Source organism: Capra hircus, chromosome 16 (assembly GCF_001704415.2).
Source record: "Capra hircus breed San Clemente chromosome 16, ASM170441v1, whole genome shotgun sequence".
Classification (NCBI taxonomy): Eukaryota; Metazoa; Chordata; class Mammalia; order Artiodactyla; family Bovidae; genus Capra; species Capra hircus.
Genome location: NC_030823.1, coordinates 71,555,707 through 71,569,369, shown reverse-complemented (window position 1 = coordinate 71,569,369; position 13,663 = coordinate 71,555,707). Strand labels below are relative to the sequence as shown.

Below are 13,663 nucleotides of genomic sequence, written 5' to 3'. Positions count from 1 at the left end.
TGCCCCAACCACTGATGTCAGACAAGCTGAGGTTGACCAGTTCTATGAAGACAACACCTTCTAGAACTAACCAAGAAAGGTGTTCTTTTCACCACAGGGAATTGGAATGCAGAAGTAGAAACTCAAGAGATACCAGGAGTTTGGCCTTGGACTACAAAATGAAGCATGGTGAAGGCTAACAGAGTTTTGTCAAAGAGAACATGCTGGTCATAGTGAACACCCATTTCCAACAACCCAAGAGAAGGCTCTGCACACGGGCGTCACCAGATGGTCGAAACTGAAATCAGATTGATTATGTTCTTTGCAGCTGAAGATGGAAAAGCTCTATACAGTCAGCAAAAACAAGACCTGGAGCTGACTGTGGCTTAGATCATGACCTCCTTAGTGCCAAATTCAGGCTTAAATTGAAGAAATTAGGGAAAACCACTAGGCCATTCAGGTATGACCTAAATCAAATCCCTTATGATTATACAGTGGAGGTGATGATTAGATTCAAAGGATTAGATCTGGTAGACAGGTGCCTGAAGAACTATGGACTGAGGTTCATAACATTGGACAATAGAGGGCGACCAAAACTATCCCCAAGAAAAAGAAATGCAAGAAGCCTAAATGGTTGTCTGAGGAGGCTTTACAAATAGCTGAGGAACTAAGAAAAGCAAAAGGCAAGGGAGAAAGGGAAAGACATTTTACTGAATGCAGATTTTCAGAGAATAGCAAGGAGAGATAAGAAGGGCTTCTTCAGTTAACAGTGCAAAGAAATAGAGGAAAACAGTAGAATGGGAAAGACTAGTGTTCTCTTCAAAGAAGTTGAAGATAGGAAGGGAACATTTCATGCAAAAATGGCCATGATAAAGGACAGAAATGGTAAAAACCTAACACAAGCAGAAGAGATTAAGAAGAAGTGGCAGGAATACACAGAACTATGCAAAAAAAGGTTGTAATAACCTGGATAACCACAGTGGTGTGGTCACTCACCTAGAGACAGACATCTTGGAATGTGAGGTCAGGTGGGCCTTAGGAAGCGTCACTATGAACAAAACTAGTGGAGGTGATGGAATTCCAGCTGAGCTATTTCAAATCCTAAAAGATGATGCTGTTGAAGTGCTATATTCAATATGCTAGCAAATTTGGAAAACTCAGCAGTGGCCGCAGGACTGGAAAAGGTCAGTTTTCATTCCAATCCGAAAGAAGGACAATGCCAAAGAATGTTTAAACTATAGAACAGTTGCATCATTTCACACGCTAGCAAGGTAATGCCCCAAATCCTTCAAGCTAGGCCTCAACAGTACGTAAAGTGAGAATTTCCAGATATACAAGCTATATTTAGAAAAGGTAGAGGAATCAGAGATCAAATTGCCAACAGCTGAAGGATCATAGAGAAAGCAAGGGAATTCCAGGAAAACATCTACTTCTGCTTCCTTAACTATGCTTAATCCTTTGTGTGGATAAGAACAAACTGTGGAAAGTTCTTCAAGAGATGCGATTACCAGACCACCTTACCTGCCTCTTGAGAAACCTGTGCGGGTTAAGAAGCAACAGTTAGAACAACTGGACGTGAAACAATGGACTGGTTCAAATGGCAAACAGCCATCTGACTGTTCAAATGGCTCAGACGGTGAAGACTCTGCCTGCAGTGCAGGAGACCTGGGTTCTATCCTGAGTTGAAATGATCCCCTGGAGAAGGGAATGGCTACCCACTCCAGTATTCTTGCCTGGAGATTTCCATGGACAGAGGAGCCTGACGGTCGCAGAGTTGGAGCTGACTGAGGACTAGTACTTTCACTTTTTTTCAGTTCAGACAGTGTGAGAGGCAGATTAACCATCTATTTGTGGCCGGATGGGCCTCCTCCTCTCCAAATTTGCTCCATTTTCAGCTCCTGTTTTGCACCCACCACCATCAGAAAACTACCTAGTTTAGGATATAGATGTTCCTCTGGTTAATTTGCTTGTGGCTCTTACTGTTAGGAGACCCTATTCAGAGCTCCTGGCTGAAACCCAGCTTTGTCACTTTCAAGCAATGCAGTCTTGAAAGCCAGTTAGTTAATATCTTGGAGTCTTTCGCCTCATTTTGTGCATCAGGGATGGTACCGCTTGCTTCTGGGGGTGGTGGTGAGGGTCTAATAGTTCTCAAGGTTGTGCTAACGTATGATGATAGCCAGTGAAGAGGTGGCTGCTGCGGGGGCCTGCTGGCGTCGCTGTGTGCCGTGACTGCGGTCTGCGTGGGCTCCTGGGAGCAGTTCCCTCCGCGGTGTGCAGAAAGGAGGCATCTGGCTGAGATTCTGAAAGCCCAGAGGGCAGAGGCTGTCTCTTCAGCCGTACCTACATTCCTCTCCCGCGTGGCTTTCTCTGACCCTGTTTCAAGCTTGTGCTGGCTTGTGGGAAAAAGGACAGGGAGACACAGACCAGGAGCTGAGTGAGAAGTGACACCGGAGATGCCTCCTGGGAGGAGTGGGCCACATCTGCCTGGGAGTGTCAGGGAAGCCCCTCCCCCCCCCCACCAAAGGAGGTGGCTTGAAGAGGGTGGAGCCGTCTGCTTACTTCAGCCTCCTGCATCTCCTTACAGGCCTGGGTGGACAGGTGGGCTTGACCGTTTATCTGTAGTGAACATCTTAGGCAAACTCAGTAGGCACTTTTGTTTGCAGTTTTCTTGGAATGAGGCAGAGTTCGCACTGAGTCATCTGTGTGTGTGTGTGTGTGTGTCCCATCCCTCTGTGACCACAGGTTTGATTTGTGCGACAGCTGTTGGGCAGGGTTCTGTGAGGCTGGAGCATACTGCTCTCTTTGTCCGTGTCCGCTTGGTCCTTATGTAAGTATGAACCTCAGCTCTGGCCCCACCACCTGGACTGAGTGTCCCAGATGGCCTTAATTTGGGTGGCTGTTTTTGGTCCTTTTTCAGGGTGGAATATTTGGGCTGCACTTGTCTTTTATCTCTCCTTCTCAGGGGCATCGTGAACTGTGGATGATGCTATAGAGACAGGCATTATCACTACCTGTGGTTCCAACCCTGAAGGATGCTTCTGGGCTCCATACGCTGTCTCGTCCCATCTCTCCCTTTGCTGGCCCCAAAGAAGAGGCTATTTTCAAAAGCGTGATTTTCTTTTTCTTCTTCTTTTTTTTTTTTTTTGCCACGACAAGTAATAAAAACTTTCCACTGGGCTCCCCGGCCAAAGTTAAACGCCTTTTCTCTGGGTTGGGCTCTCTTGTTGGGTTTTGGCAAGACTGGGTTGGGGGCAGCGCCCAGGGAGGGGAGGCTGAGGAATGACTCTGAGCTCTGGCCGTGGGTTTGTTATGCTTGGAGCGTGTGTGGGGCGGGTCAGACAGTGGCCTCCTTTCTTGAACACCCTCACCACCTGAGGCATAGTGTTCTCTGCTCTCAGAGCCAAAAATACCTCTGGGTGAGCTTTTGGAGAAGGCTGGGTGCCCTGGCTGACCACAGGGTACCTTCTCACTCGACCTTTGACTGGCAGAACCCACATCGTTAGTGCTGGGCCCTGAACAGCTGAGCTCATTGGCTTCAGGCCTGATGAGCGTGGTCCTGTGGCGTTGGCTGAGATGAGGAAGCTCACCTCTGGAAAGCTGTGGTGTTCCTTTCCAGCATATCGTCAAAACCACACACCTAATAGGAATCTCACGCACTAATGGGTTTCTTGGAGCCAGACTCCTCCACCTCCATCAGGGCCTCTCTTAGGAGGGGCGAGATTGACTTGGTTTGGGCCTGCTGGCCTTTGCCCCGAGGAAAAGCAGGCTAGAATGCAGTTGTCTGGACTCTGGGATGGCTCTGGGATTTTTTTCCTGTTTATATATCTCACATATATTCATATGAGGCTATATCACATATATTGACATATATATATTGGTAGCATCTGCAGTTGATTATGTAGTGTGTAATAAATTATGCCGTGCATAAGCATTGTTGAGTGACTTCTTTTATTTATTTCTCAAACAATGCCCGCTGAGTGGTTTCTGGGCAGATGTACAAAAATGAGTGCACAGCAGTCTGGCCCAGTCGCCAACAGGAGTCTTCACCAAGGCTTAACGGTTTCGCTCCTCCCCGCGGAGGTGAGCTAATGAGGGAAACCACTCAGGCACATCCTGCTATCACTCGGCGCCCGCAGCCGAGAACAAGCTAAAGCAGGCGGGAAGGAGAGGGGGCAGGAGGGGGGCACGGCCAGCCCAGCTCTCCTTGCGGCTGAGTCCCGGCTCCCCGTGAGGAAGATTTGGAGACTATAGATTTGCAGAACGAAGGGCCACAAGTCCGTGGTTTTTTCTCAGGTGCTGATTTCGGCCTTTGGAATGTGCCAGTTGAATTTGTCTGTCTCTCTGAAGCCTTCCCTGGCGTGGGAGGACTCAGGTTCTCATTCATAGGTGGGTGCCTGTGTTTTCTCAGCTGAGCACTATTTGAGGCTTCCCCCAACACACGATTTGTAAGAGACTTCAGTAAGTGAAAACTGGAAGTAGGCAGTGAGATGCGGCATAACCCCTTCCTACCTTATTTGGAACAGCAAAGCAGTCTTGGTTCATAAGGGGTTAGGTGATACAAGCAGACACTTTGGCAATCAGCCAGTTTTCACATTAGTGACTAAAAAGCCCCACATTTTGGTGCTTATTTCTTGTTCTCAGTCATAACTGCCAGGTTAATTCCCAGTACTTGCAGAAGCATGTCCATCTATCCATCTACCCATCCATCCATCCATCCACCCATCCATCCATCTACCCATCCACCCATCCATCCATCCATCCATCCACCCACCCATCCATCAATCCACCCATCCATCCATCTACCCATCATCCATCCATCCACCCATCCATCCATCCACCCATCCATCCATCCATCCACCCACCCACCCATCCATCCATCTACCCACCCATCCACCCATCCATCCATCCATCCACCCACCCACCCATCCATCCATCCATCCACCCATCCATCCATCCACCCACCTATCCAGCTATGCTAACCGTTCATTTGTCTAGCATTTCTGAAACACTTCCTGTCAACTAGGTACCCTGTTAGATTCTAGGCTAATGTTACTGTATGACAAACAAGACGGGATATTGCTTTGTTAAGGGAACCTATGCAGAGAGAATCAGTTGTGCCCCATTTTAAGAAGTGGTTCGGTGTTAACACAAGGAGCAGTAGGAGCAGAGGGCAGGTTTGCTCCCCGATTTCAGTCTGGCCCAGTGCCATCAGAAAGTGCCCCAGTGGTTAGTCCTGCTTTGTCCAAACTGCCACAAAAATAGAATGTGGTTTCTTTCTTATTGTTCGTTAGCCTTTAAAAAAGTTTCTCCTCTTTCCCTGCCTTCTTTTTGTCTCTTAACCTGGAATAAAGAGCGTTAGAGGGGTCAGGATAGTTCTGGTGGGCTGGCATCCTGTGCTCCAGCAAAGTTCACTCAACCCATCTTATTGATGCAAGTTTCAGGTTGCTCACACTTTGATCCCCTTTAAAAGAGCATGGTAAATGCAAGTTAAAGCCACTACCAGAATGGTTCAGACAGAAAACAATAACACCGCCAAATGCTGGTGAGGAAGCGGCATAAACTGGATCGCAAGCATGTTGCTGGTTTTTGTTCAGCTGGCCATTCGTGTCCGACTCTTTGCAACCCCACGGACTGCAGCACACCAGACTTCCCTGTTCATCACCAACTCCCTGAGCTTGCTCAAACTCAATATCGATTGAGTCAGTGATGCCATCCAACCATCTCATCCTCTGTCATCCACTTCCCTTCCTGCTTTCAATCTTTCCCAGCATCAGGGTCTTTTCCAGTGAGTCGGCTCTTCTCATCAGGTGGCCAAAGTATTGGAGTTTCAGCATCAGTCCTTCCAATGAATATTCAGAATTGATTTTCCTTAGGATTGACTGGTTTGATCTCCTTGCAGTCCAAGGGAAACCCGGGATTGAACCAGGGACCTTTAGATTTTTCAGTCTATTGTTCTCCCAACTAACCTATTTCAGCTCTGTGTTGCTGGTAGGAATGTAAGATGGCCACTCTGGGAAATTATTGGACAGTTTCTTATAGAACTAAACTTGTACCGACCATGCAGCCCAGCAAGCTCACTCTTGGGCATTTATCCTGGAGGCATGAACACTTGGTTTTACACCAAACCCTGCACATGTATGTCCATTTCAGTTTTATTCATAATAGCCCCAAATGGGAATACAGCCCAGATGTCCTACAACAGGTGAATGGTTAAAGAAACTATGGTTCATCCACCCCATGGAAACTACATGGCAATAAAGAGGGGCAAGCCTTTGATACTCACTGCAACTTGGGGGAATTTCAGGGGATTATGTGGAGAAAGCTAGTCCCGAAGATTACATACTGTGGCTAGAAATGACAATATCTTAGAAATGGAGACGATATTAGTGGTTTCCAAGGGTTGGGGATGTCGGGAAAAGGGAGCAGGAACAATGTGGGTGTGGCTATAAAAGGGCAATGCAGGAGATGCTTGAGGGGATGGCATGGTTTGGTGTCTTTCCTATGGTGGATGATGAATCTATTTGAGATGAAACTGTATGGAATTAAACATACACACACGAATGAAAGTGAAACTGAGAAAACCAGAATGCTTGTGGGTTATAGCAATGTCAATGTTCTGGTTGTGATATACTTTGGTTTTGCAAAATGTTACAGTAGGGGGAGATTGGGTCAAGTATCCATGGGATCTCTCTGTATTATTTCTTTTAACTCCAGGTGAATCTGCACCTATCTCAGTAAAAATCTCAGTTAAAGAAAAGCATTGTGTTAAAGTAATACTTGATTAGAATTTAAATCTCTTAGGAAGATCACATTTCAGTTCAGTGCAATTCAGTCGCTCAGTCGTGTCCGACCCTTTGCAACCCCATGGACTGCAGCACACCAGGCCTCCCTGTCAATCACCAGCTCCTGGAGCTTACTCTAACTCATGTCCATTGAGTCGGTGATGCCATCCAACCATCTCATCCTCTGTCATCCCCTTCTCCTCCTGCCTTCAATGTTTCCCAGCATCATGGTCTTTTCCAATGAGTCAGTTCTTCGCATCAGGTGGCCAAAGTATTGGTGTTTCAGCTTCAGCATCAGTCCTCCCAATGAATCTTCAAGGTTGATTTCCTTTAGGATTGACTAGTTTGATCTTCTTGCAGTCCAAGGGACTCTCAAGAGTCTTCTTCAACACCACAGTTCAAAAGCATCAATTCTTGGGCACTTAGCTTTCTTTATTGTCCAACTCTCACATCCATATATGACTACTGGAAAAACAATAGCTTTGACTAGATGGACCTTTTTTGGCATTGAATTAAGATTGTGTTTTATTTGTACATGTTATATGATCAGCATAATTCTTTGTGCCTCATTTTAAGTTCTCAATCATAATTGTCATTTGACCCTCTTAAATGGATTGATTTGTTTTGACTTTTAGGCAGATTTTTAATTGATGAGTTAATTTTTTTTGGCTGCGCTGCATGGCTTATGGGATCTTAGTTCCCTGACCAGGGATTGAACTGGGGCCCTTGTCAGGGAAAGTGTGGATTCCTAACCTCTGGATTGCCAAGGAATTCTCTAGGCAGACTTTAAAACCTTGAGCTTGACATAAAGTACATGTGTGACCAAACCTGTGCGTACCTGCCCAGATTGCCCTGGGAACCTGGGAAAAATGTCTTTAAAGTCCTTCTAGAAGGAGATGAATCAGAGGTATTGCTTTGGAATAAAACATAGCAGACTTTCTTCTTTAGTTTTAAAGAGTTAGAAGTTTCCTAGTATATTTGATGTCAGAGGTTCAAAATCTAATATTTAAGCATTTTCACTTATGAGGTAGACACAGGTTTGATAAATACGTAAGTACTTTTGGAGTAGAAATAGGTAGGGCGGGGCTGTCTTTAGGCCTTTGCGTGTGTACAGGGTCTTCGAAACCCTTGGAAGAAGCCCTCCTCCTCCTCAGGGCAGCACACCTTCCATGCTGCTGCCTTACTGCTGGGCAGGGGTTAGCGTCCATCTCTTGCCCTCTCTGCCCGGCTTCTTGCAGGGCGCGTGTGTGTGTGTGTGTTGCTGGGGGTGGGGGATAGGGTTGCAGGAGTGTGCCTTAAGGCAGCAGTCCCCAACCTTTTCAGCACCAGGGACTGGATTCATGGAAGACAGTTTTTCCACAGACGGGGGTGGGAGGAGGGGCGATGGTTTCGGGACGATTTAAGTGCATCATTACGTTTGCTGTGCACTTGACTTCTACAGTTATTATTACATCGTGACATATAATGCAATCATTATACAACTGACCATTAACACAGACTCAGTGGGAGCCCTGCACTTGTTTTCCTGCAGCCCGATGGTCCCATCTGGGGGTGATGGTAGGATCACCTGCCACTCATCTCCTGCTGTGTGGCCCAGTTTCCGTCAGGTCACGGACTGGTACTGGTCTGTGGCCCGGGGGCTGGGGACCCCCACTTTAAGACTGCATTGATGGTGGGGACTGCCCTGCACTGGTGACAGAGGGCAGGGCATGGCCATCTAGTCGCGCTGCATCAGCATTTTAGCGGTGTTTTGGAATTCTCATTGCAGCTGTGTAGGTTGTGGTTGCGTTCACTTTACAGGTGAAAAATCAATATTTCTGTGAGGTTCTAATTTACGTAAGGGCTTCTCAAGTGGCACAGTGGCAAAGAATCTGCCTGCTAATGTGGGAGGTGCAGGAGGTGTGGGTTCCATTCCTGGGTCTGGAAGATCCCCTGGAGAAGGGAATGGCAACCCAGTATCTCCAGTATTCTTGCCTGGAGAATCCCATGGACAAAGGAGATGGGCGGGCCACAGTACATGGGGTTGCAAAGAGTTGGACATATCCGAGTGAGCACACACAATTTATATATGTTTGTAAAAATATTTTATTTTTTAATTTATTACTTAAGGCTGTTGCCGTGTGTGGGCTTTCCCTAGTTGCAGAGAGCAGGGGCTACTGTCCACTTGCAGTGCATGGGCTCCTCATTACAGTGGCTTCTGCCTGGAACACGGACTCTAGGCAGGCAGCCTTCAGTAGTTTTCGTGCACAGACCTAGCTGCTCCATGGCACGTGGGATTTTTCCCGGACCCAGGATCGAACCTGTGTCCCCTGCATTGGCAGACAGATCCTTTACCACTGAGCCACCAGGGAAGCCCTATACAGGTTTTAAAATAGGTAACTCTTTTTAGATTTTTCACATTGCTCTGTTTCATCACCTGACCACTGTGAATGTATATGGTGGAGTTGCCTTTGCCCGTTGGGGTCAGTGAGTGGGTAATAGGGTATCAGAGAAGGTAAGGTTCACATGAGCGCATTTGCTGTGATGTCTTAGAGAGAATGGTACTGAATGTTGCTTGCCTGTACTCTGACAGGAAGAAGATGGTGAGGGATGAGAATATAGGACGACCTTGTGAGCCCTCAAAGTAGCGTTTGTGAGCTCAGGTGAATTCATCAGACTCTTCGGAGCAGATGGAGTTTGCACAGCCCTGCTAGTAGTTCCTGAAGGTTCCTGCAGCTTTTCCAAGTTGAAGCAGCTTAAGTCTGTGGTTGAGCTCCCAAATGAATCCCAACAAACAGGCTTTTTCCAAATGGATCAAATAGCACTTAATAAAACGTAGCTGTGGTACGGGTAAGTGCGTAGCCACGCACACATGGGAATGGATTCCAAGTGGTAAATGTTGTAGATCCTGTTTAAAAAAACACCCCCCCCCCTTTTGTTCATTTGTTAAAGCTACTTAAAACACTGTTGGCAACCTTTTTCCTTATAATTGAACTCTGTCCAGAGGTGAGTTTTTAGGGGAAAGTTTGAAGCAAACTTATGTGCTGTTTAATGTGGGTAGTAGGATGGAAAAATAGTAAAAATGAACTGTAGATTTCTCTGATTTTCTTGGAACTTCAAAGTGGCTGACCCAGTTGTTCATTTAAAATGTTCTCCCTTGGGTTAGAGTATAGATTTGGGAGATAATTCTACTTCGGCAATATTTTGGAAGCGTTACTATTGAAAGACAGGATTTATAATTTGCAGTCCACATCTGTCTTTCCCTTAAAGAAATCATTTTTTCCATAAGAAGACCCAATTTTAAGTAGTTCTCACTTTTCAAGTCAGTGCATTCATGGAAATCCTATCTATCTGTGTAAGTGTGTGTGTGTGTGTGTGTATGATGTATATCATTTTTAAAGTCTTTATTGAATTTGTTACAATACTGCTTCTGTTTGATGTTTTACTTTTTTGGCTATGAGGCATGTGAGATATTAGCTCCCCGACCAGGGATCGAACCCACAGCCTCTGCATTGGAAGTCGAAGTCTTAACCGCTGGACTACCAGGGAAGTCCCTGGAAATCCTGTTTTTGAATGCCCATCAAACAGACACATCATGTTTCCCTATAGGAATAGCTGCTAGTATTTGCAGACATTGCTGTAAACATTTTACACTGTTAACTTAGTTCTCACGACAGCCTCATGAAGCAGATGCCATTATTCTAATTTTATATGTGATTTAAAAGAGAGATGTAGTAACTTGTCTAGGGTTAAACAGCTAGTTAATGGGGACATCAGAATTTATTTAGGCAATTAGACAGCAAAACTTGGTAATTCTACCCCAAAGATAATTGCCTCTCAAACACTGTTAAACTGTTATTGTGGGTTTTTTTAAAGTAAGGATTTACCAGCCAGATATGACCAAGAATGTATTGTAAAAGCAAAGACATGTTAGTTTTTTTAAACTTTTTATTTTGTTTCGGGGCATAGCCAATTACCCTAATTCTTTACCAGCTGAGCTGGTAAAGAATCTCCCTGCAATGCAGGAGACCTTGGTTCAGTCCCTGGGTTGGGAAGATCTGCTGAAGAAGGGATAGGCCACCCCCTCCAGTATTCTGGCCTGGAGAACTATACAGTCCGTGGGGTCGCAAAGAGTCGGACACGACTGAGTGACTTTCACTTTCATAGCCAGTTAAATGTTAATGATAGTTTCAGGTGAACAGTGAAGGGACTCAGCCATAGGTATACATGTATCCATTCTCCTCCAAACTCCCCTCCCATCCAGGCTGCCACATAACACCAAACAGAGTACCATTTGCTATACAGTAGGTCCTTGTTGGTTATCTGTTTTAAATATAGCAGTGTGTCCATCCCAAACTCCCCATCTATCCCTTCCCCTATCCTCCCCCTGACCATAAGTTCATTCTCTGAGGAAAAAAAAACATGTTAATTTATCTATTTAGTTATTCAATGTCAATAACTATAAAACTTGAAATAGAAAAATTCTCTCCTAAGGTAGTAATAGATGTATTAATCAGATTTACTAGGCAAAGGCCTTAATTTCACCCACTGAAAGCAGGTACTTTTTCTGTGACCTAAATTTGACTGTGAATAATATACTAACGAAAAAAAATGTAATTAGATATTTACTTTTAAATCTGTGGTTTAGACTTTAGGAAGCCTTTTGTGGTTTGGATGGCCCAGTTTCTAAAGAAGACTCCCAAGAAATGTACACCAGTGCTTTCTCTCACCTTCACTTTCGCAGAATAATGTAGGTAGCGGCTGGTGTGCCAGGCTGGCAGCTTTTTCAGCTGTCTTCTGGCTTCCGTAATGTCTGTTGGAATGTCAGCTATGTGTCTTATTGCTGTGGGATCCACTGGCCTGTGGCTTTGGCTGAAGGCAGGAAAGTAGCTCCTTGCTTCTGGGTGAATCTGGTGAAGTTCTTAGGAGCTGGGGGTGGGCAGCCATCACTCTGGGGCAGGGGTCCCCAGCCTCCAGGATCTAATGCCTGATGATCTGTGGTAGAGCTGATGTAATTGACAGAAATAAAGTGTACAATGCATGTAATGTGCTAGAATCATCCTGAAACCACCCACACACCCCAACTCTGGTCCATGGAAAAACTGTCTCCACTGGTGGCCAAAAGGTTGGGGACCGCTATCTGGGGTTAATATTGAAGGTCCTTCTGAATCCTCTTCGTCTGTGTTAACACTAAATCCCCAGGACAATGAGTTTGGTTAAAGGGTCACAAAACAGAACCTTCAATGGCAAAGGCTGTTAGCTTACTTTCTCTTTTCTGTCTCTCTCTCTCTGGGTCCTTCTCTGTCTGCAGCACAAACCCTGGATCCTCGCAGCCTATGGGATGTGGGCCTGCCGCTGCGTGCTGGGGACCCGAGGCACCGCCATGGTTCTTATTCACACTACCGTCTCCTTCTGTGTTGCTCAGTTCCGGTCTCAGTTCCTATCATGGCTGTGTTCTCTGTCTCTGCTCTCTACACTGAGACTGCAAGATGTGGAGGAAGTTAAGGTAAGAGCCTCTGTTTTTTTTTTTTTAATACCAACGGGAAGGAGAAAACCTGTTTTGCAATGCCGTTATCCAGGTAGATGCCTTTGTTTTCAGAGTCAATCCAAGAACTGGGATGGGGCTCCCCCTCGTGGCCGCAGAGGGTGTTGCATCCTGCAATCCATTGTATCTGACTTTGTCTTAGCCCTCCAGACGTGACTGAGGGGCTAACACGCTTTAGCCCTTGGAGGCTGTCCACGGTCGACCCTGTACCTTTTCTCCCAGTTTCGGTAAGCATGGATGGTGCCAGATGTCACAGGAACAAAAGGAAAAGGAAGCAGTAATCCCCTTGTTGTTTAGTCGCTAAGTCACGACCGACTCTTTCTTGACCCCATGGACTGTAGCCCATCAGGCTCTTCTGTCCGTGGGATTTCCCAGGCAAGAGTACTGGAGTGGGTTGCCACTTTCTCCTCCAGGAATAATCCCCTATGCTTTTAATAAAAAATCATCTGTAAACTTCTGCAGAGTTTATAGGGAATTCTCACATCTTTATTTCATCAGAAGCCCACGGTGGTCTCTGAAACAGGTAAGGTAAGTATTTTCCTTGCACAGAAAATCTTGGGAAGCTTCTGATAGTCTTCCTTTAACCACGTGTTCCTGTGGCATTTTAACTTTTGTCCATTTGTTCACCCGTTTGTTCACTGATTTATTGATTCATACGATGGCAGTTAGAGTTGGGGGGCCCTGGACTGGCCCAGACGTGGGAAAGGACGCAGCAGGAAGAATGAGCCGGTGGTTTTCTAATCTCTTCTATTTGCTATGTGTCCTTCCCTTGAAACCAGAGGCAGTATTTGACCTCTGAGTCTCAATTTCATCATTTGGAAAATGAAGGTACGAGCTGCTCTGCCTTCCTCATGGAGTTGTTCTGAGGACCTAACAAGATAATGTGTTAAGCAATTTTGTAAAAATGGTAGCATTTTGAAAATTCAAGGTTTTTTTTTTTTTTTTTTTTTGCTGTTGTTAGGCTCTCTTAATTTTTTTTTTTTTCACTCTCACCAGTAGACTGGTGTGAGTAGGTCAGGTGGCAGCTCTCTCCTAACAAAAGATACTTAACTTCCCAGAACGATTAAGCTACCTGATTATTTAAATAAGTGTGCTTAAAATCAGATTTGCGATAAAAATAAAAACAAATCCACACCTAACTTTCGGGGGATCTGGCAAGTATTCAAAACAGTCTCTGATTGTAATGATCATTTATTTGGGGACCACTAGCATCAGTTATGGGCGTTGGTGGTGAATAAATTATGTATGTTGGTGATGTGAAAACTATTGCCAAAGAGGAGGGAACAAATGACCAGCAACTAGTTGCGCTGGGTTTCCATACTTTCACACATGCAGTTTTCTTGATTTTTTTTTTTGGTGGCTGCTGAAGTCTTGGACA

The 13,663-nt window shown here is 45.5% G+C and overlaps 1 protein-coding gene across 2 annotated transcripts in view; it reads left to right on the top strand.

Moving 5' to 3' along the window:
* HHAT (hedgehog acyltransferase) overlaps nucleotides 1-13,663 on the top strand; it is a 367,555-nt gene that overhangs the window by 70,128 nt on the left and 283,764 nt on the right. For both annotated transcript variants that reach the window (XM_018060771.1, XM_018060770.1), the window contains exon 5: nucleotides 12,052-12,246. In XM_018060771.1, coding sequence (XP_017916260.1) covers nucleotides 12,052-12,246 — 195 coding nt within the window. The remainder of the gene's footprint in view (nucleotides 1-12,051; nucleotides 12,247-13,663) is intronic.